Below are 5000 nucleotides of genomic sequence, written 5' to 3' on the forward strand. Positions count from 1 at the left end.
GGGGGAACCTCCAACCTGACCCCCGGCGGTCAGGGGGTGGCGCTCTTGCTCCTCCTCTTTTTCCGCCGGGAGGCTCCGCCCACTTTGCTCGGCCTCAGAGCAGCGTTCTTCTTGCTCTTGAGCTCCAGGAAGAGATGCTCCAGCTGGCTGCGCCGCTCCTCCGCCTGCTTCAGCCTCCTCTCCAGGCTGCGCTGCTGCTTCTCCAGCCGCAGGTTCTCCCGCTCCACCTGCCGGGCCTTGGCCTCCAAGCTCTGCTGCTTCTCGAGCAGCTCCTTCTTCTCCTCCTCCAGCAGGTCCACCTGGGCCTGGGAGCTGAGATCCACCTCCACCTCCTCCACCTCCACCTCCACCTCCTCGCCGTGAAGCTCCTCCTCCTCGATGATCCAGAGGGGATACAGCTGCTTGTCGCCGCACTCCTCCATCTCTGCACCTCCTCCTCCTCCTCCATCACCTCTTCCTCCTTCTTCTGCCGCCACCACACATATTTGCCGGCTGTTGGCGGAACCCATGGCGCCGCCTGTCACCTCGCGTCCAATCACGTGTCAGAAATCTGTGGGCTCGGTCGGACAGCACAAACGGACTAGATGGCGCGGCAGCATGCCACGTTTAAGGAAAGTTGCCATGGCTTTTAAGATCAAAGTGCAGCTGCGGCGGCAGAGATTAAAGGACGGAGGGGACGTCACTGCTGCTGCTGATGCTGATGTCATCAGTGAAGAAGAAGCAGAAGAAGAAGAAGAAGAAGAAGAAGAAGAAGAAGAAGAAGAAGAAACCTTTCAAAAGCTCTGCCTTCCCAAAAGCTCTGCCTTCCCAGAATCTGATCTGGCCAATCAGAGAGTTTCCTCTGAAGAGACAGAGGCGGAGCTACAGTCAGGGTCTCCTTGTGACGGGAACAGGAAGCTGCATTCGCATTGGAAACAATGGCTGTGTCCAAAATCAACCCCTACTCACTATCAGGTCACCATATAGAGGCTACGGCATTTTTTAGTGCTGTCTTGTCCTTCCAGCACGATGGGGTTCATGTGGCCAGTGACACGTGTCACATGTGCAAGAACAAAAAAATACACATGCACGTGCACGAAAAACTCTCTGGAAGCTTTTCTCGGTGAGGCTTTAATTACTTTTCAGGGTTTGCAGGGAGCAGAAACCTTTGGCCGGCACCACACACACACACACACACACACACACACACACACACACACACACACACACACACGCATTCGGCCTAAAACTGGACACTAACACTGTGAGGAGATGTGAGGACATGCCAAAATGTCATTGTCACTGTGAAGAAAAAACATCCTCACTGTGTGTCTGACATGTAATCTGGTCCTCAAATGCCACATTTCCCAGTGCGCGGGCACGCGCGCACACACACACACACACACACACACACACACACACACACACACACACACACACAGACAAAGATACACTGTAAGCCCATTCTACTTGGCTAACATACACAGACCACAGCTCCCCCTGCTGAATTTTGCTAATACTTGCAGCATCTTGTTGAAAATGTCAGATTTAAACTTGCAGAATTATTTGAAGACATTGTCGTGGTCATCAGGTCTCCCAGTTTAAAGGGTCACTTTGCACAGTTGTGTAATTTCACATTTTACGTTTTCATAGATTTATTTGAGTATTTTGTTAAATATGTGTTTTGAGTCACTGAGAGGTGAATGAAAATAGATTTGTGCTGCTAATTACTGCGCTGCAGGTGTGTGTGTGTGTTGTGTGTGTGTTGTGTGTGTGTGCTCAGGCTCTTACACCAGCTGCAGGAACTTGAAGGTGGCCAGCTCTTTGGGAACGCTGGTGAACTGGTTTCCATCCAGGTACCTGGAAGAGAAGAAAGTCCACAAAAGAGAATCTTGGTTCAAATGACACCTTGAGTAAATCATGTCCAAGTTGTTTTGCAGAATTAAGAAAAAGCTTTGATGGCCTTTGCAGGAAACAAAGAAGTTAGCGGTTCATTAATGAACATGAAGGAAAACACTGTTGAGCTGCTCAATGGGCAGCCACTAGGACGCAGTCAAGATGTTTTCTAACTGCTTTTTATTAATTTTTAAAATATTTTTACCATCAGTGTTGATCTTCATCACTGCCAAGTGTCTCTTTTGGATTCATTGCAAAGTTGAGAACAGTTTTTAAAACTGTAACCGATCCATGGCCTGTCATGTGACCCCTGACCCCTGACCCCAGTGGCGTCACTCACAGCTCGGTCACGTTGCGTGGCAGCCCCCTTGGCAGCGCCTGCAGGTGCTTGTTGCTGCAGCGGACCACCGAGTCCACGCAGGTGCACTGGCTGGGACACTGCGGCCCCGCAGAGCAGCTGCTGTCCTCCAGGGCGGCGCCTGTGGACACGCAAACGGCAAGTCAGCAGCCAGCGAACGGGAGGCGGGGCTAAAGCCGATTGGCCGGCAGCGGCGGCGGCTACTCTGTACCGTCGTCGCAGCGGAAGTCGGGCGTGGCCACGTCCTGCAGGGGGATCTCCCGCAGGAAGGCGGGGCTCTGGCAGCGAGGGTTCCCCGTCACGATGCGGCGGCTGCGAAGCCACGCCCCCAACCATGAGAGACGGCAGTCACAGTTGAACGGGTTGGACAGCAGGTTCCTGAGGGAGGGAGGGAGGGAGAGGGGGAAGAGGGGTGAGTGTGTGTGTTTGTGTCTCACAGTGACTTTGTTTATACGCACAGCTTAATCCAGCTATGCTCAAAATGAGGTTTTCTCGTCTAATGGGATTTCTCTCCTTGTCCCAGTTTACATGCAGCTGAGAAAACCAAATTAATGATGGGGACGTGTCTTCCTCCCCAACACTAGGGGGCGATATGAGCCTTTTCAGTATGTTAACCAGTAAGTAATTTCTGGTTGACCTCTTTTGTTGCACAATAACAAAACAACTGGAGCGCGATACAACACCGGTGTAATGTCCGTACTGGTCTTAAATTTAACGAGTTTCCTCACCAAACAGCTGCAAATGTGCTGGGTCACCATCAGCGGATTCGTCACAAATTCACAAACATACATAACATTTTACTGCCGACTTTACAGTCGCAGCCCACATCTACCACAGCGAAAACACTCTTGTAAGTGAGCGCTAGGTACTAGTAACGTCAAAAAAGGAGGAAATATGATTTAAGCGAATTTGCTTCGAGATTGTTTGCAATTGTAGTGTATGGAGCATCATTTGAGAAACTGTGTGGACTTCTCAGAGTTCTCCAACTCTCCTTAGTTGGACCAAAGCGTTTACATGCACTTCAGTTGCCCAGTCATAGTCGGACTAAGGCAATAATTTTGTTTTCTTGAGTGTCATGTAATCGTAGTAAGTGTGTGTGTGTGTGTGTGTGTGTGTGTGTGTGTGTGTGTCTCACAGTGTGGATAGGTTGGGCAGGGTGTCCAGGGCTCCTGGCAGGATGCTGCTCAGCTGGTTGTCGTACAGCGACAGCAGTCGCACGTTGTTCAGCCCCGTGAAGCTGCCGTTGTGGATGCAGCGGATCTTGTTGTTCCGGAGCATTCTGGATGGACACACACACACACACAAACACACACACACACACACACACACACACACACACACACACACACACACACACACACACACAGAAGCACGGACAGAGGTCAGAAGAGGACCAGGAGGTGAAAGTGGGCGTGGCCTGGTGTCCCGCGTGGGACTCACAGCATGCGAAGCCCCTGCAGCCCCCTGAACATGCTGCCCCGCACAGACTCCAGGTGATTGGCCGTCAGGTGAAGCTCCGCCGCCGCCGCCGCCCCCTCGAAGGCGCCGTCCTCGATCTCCGAGATCTTGTTGTTGCTCAGGTTGCTGCAGGGGAGGAGCCACAAACGCCGTCGGTCACAATCACTTCGCTTCACTCTCAAAACGCGAGCGAGCGGAACCGTTTCAGAGGTCAAAGGTCACGTCCAGACACATCATTAACCTACATTTTCTTGAGCTGCGTCAGGCCTTTGAAGGCCCCGGTGGCCTCCAGCACCGAGAGGTCGTTGTTGTTGAGGCGCCTGCAGAAGAAGAAAGAAATGTCGTTAGCGTTCAGTGTGTGCGTTGGTCTGCGTGTGTGTCTGTGTGTGTGTGTATGTGTGTCTCACAGCTCCTCGGTGGACGGCGGCAGGTGCTCGGGGAACTTGGTGAGCCGGAGGTTGGAGCAGTCGACCACGTTGGCCTCACAGCGACACTTGGCCGGACACACCGGCCTGCTGTTGCACTCGTAGCTCAGCCGCCGGTCGTCCGCTCCTACATACACACACACACACACACACACACACACACACACGCAGGATCTCAGAGGTCATGACCTTTCAGCGTCTGCAGCTTGAGATCAAACAAAGAGTCACCTGGGATGTGGTACTGCTCCTTGGCTGAGGTGGTGGATGAAGATGAAGAAGAAGAAGAAGAAGAGGTCAGCAGCAAGGTCAAGAACATGAACACACACCTAGACACACACACACACACACACACACACACACACACACACACACTGACCGGAGCAGCGGAACTTGTTGCTCTTGATCTGAGCGATGCGCTTGTTGGCGAGGCGGCGAGGGCTGGCGCAGCGAGCGCCGCTGGTCTCGATGGGGTTGGCGCGCAGGAAGTCGGCCAGCCACTTCACACTGCAGTCGCACACAAACGGGTTCTGGGCCAGGTGGCTGATGGGAAACCAGAGGGTCAGGACTGGGGCAGGGCCGAGTGTGTGTGTGCGTGTGTGTGTGTGTGTGTGTGTGTGTGTGTGTGTGTGTGTGTGTGTGTGTGTGTGTGTGTCTCACAGGGTCTGGATGCTGTGCAGCGAGCTGAAGGTCCCCTTGGCCAGGCTCTGGATCTTGTTGTCGTACAGCGACAGCAGCGCCAGGTTCTCCAGGTCCTTGAAGGCCGCCGCCCGCACGCAGTGGATCTTGTTGGCGTTGAGCAGCCTGAGCGACGGACGATGACACAGCAGAAGGTCAGCGGCGCTCACGACAGGTTCTCACCTCGGCGGCGGTTGGCAGGAACTCAC

General features: G+C 53.4%; 1 protein-coding gene across 1 annotated transcript in view; it reads right to left on the reverse strand.

The window, feature by feature from the left end:
• LOC142903309 (slit homolog 1 protein-like) overlaps nucleotides 1-5000 on the reverse strand; it is a 36500-nt gene that overhangs the window by 12839 nt on the left and 18661 nt on the right. Inside the window, exons 13-22 of the mRNA XM_076048863.1 lie at nucleotides 4774-4917; nucleotides 4493-4656; nucleotides 4345-4368; nucleotides 4099-4243; nucleotides 3937-4011; nucleotides 3674-3817; nucleotides 3369-3512; nucleotides 2445-2611; nucleotides 2216-2354; nucleotides 1771-1839 (exon numbers count right to left, since the gene is read on the reverse strand). Coding sequence (XP_075904978.1) covers nucleotides 1771-1839; nucleotides 2216-2354; nucleotides 2445-2611; nucleotides 3369-3512; nucleotides 3674-3817; nucleotides 3937-4011; nucleotides 4099-4243; nucleotides 4345-4368; nucleotides 4493-4656; nucleotides 4774-4917 — 1215 coding nt within the window. The remainder of the gene's footprint in view (nucleotides 1-1770; nucleotides 1840-2215; nucleotides 2355-2444; nucleotides 2612-3368; nucleotides 3513-3673; nucleotides 3818-3936; nucleotides 4012-4098; nucleotides 4244-4344; nucleotides 4369-4492; nucleotides 4657-4773; nucleotides 4918-5000) is intronic.

Source organism: Nelusetta ayraudi, unplaced genomic scaffold, assembly GCF_046127955.1.
Source record: "Nelusetta ayraudi isolate G7.1 ecotype Tasmania unplaced genomic scaffold, CSIRO-AGI_Nayr_v1 ptg000109l, whole genome shotgun sequence".
Taxonomy (NCBI): Eukaryota; Metazoa; Chordata; class Actinopteri; order Tetraodontiformes; family Monacanthidae; genus Nelusetta; species Nelusetta ayraudi.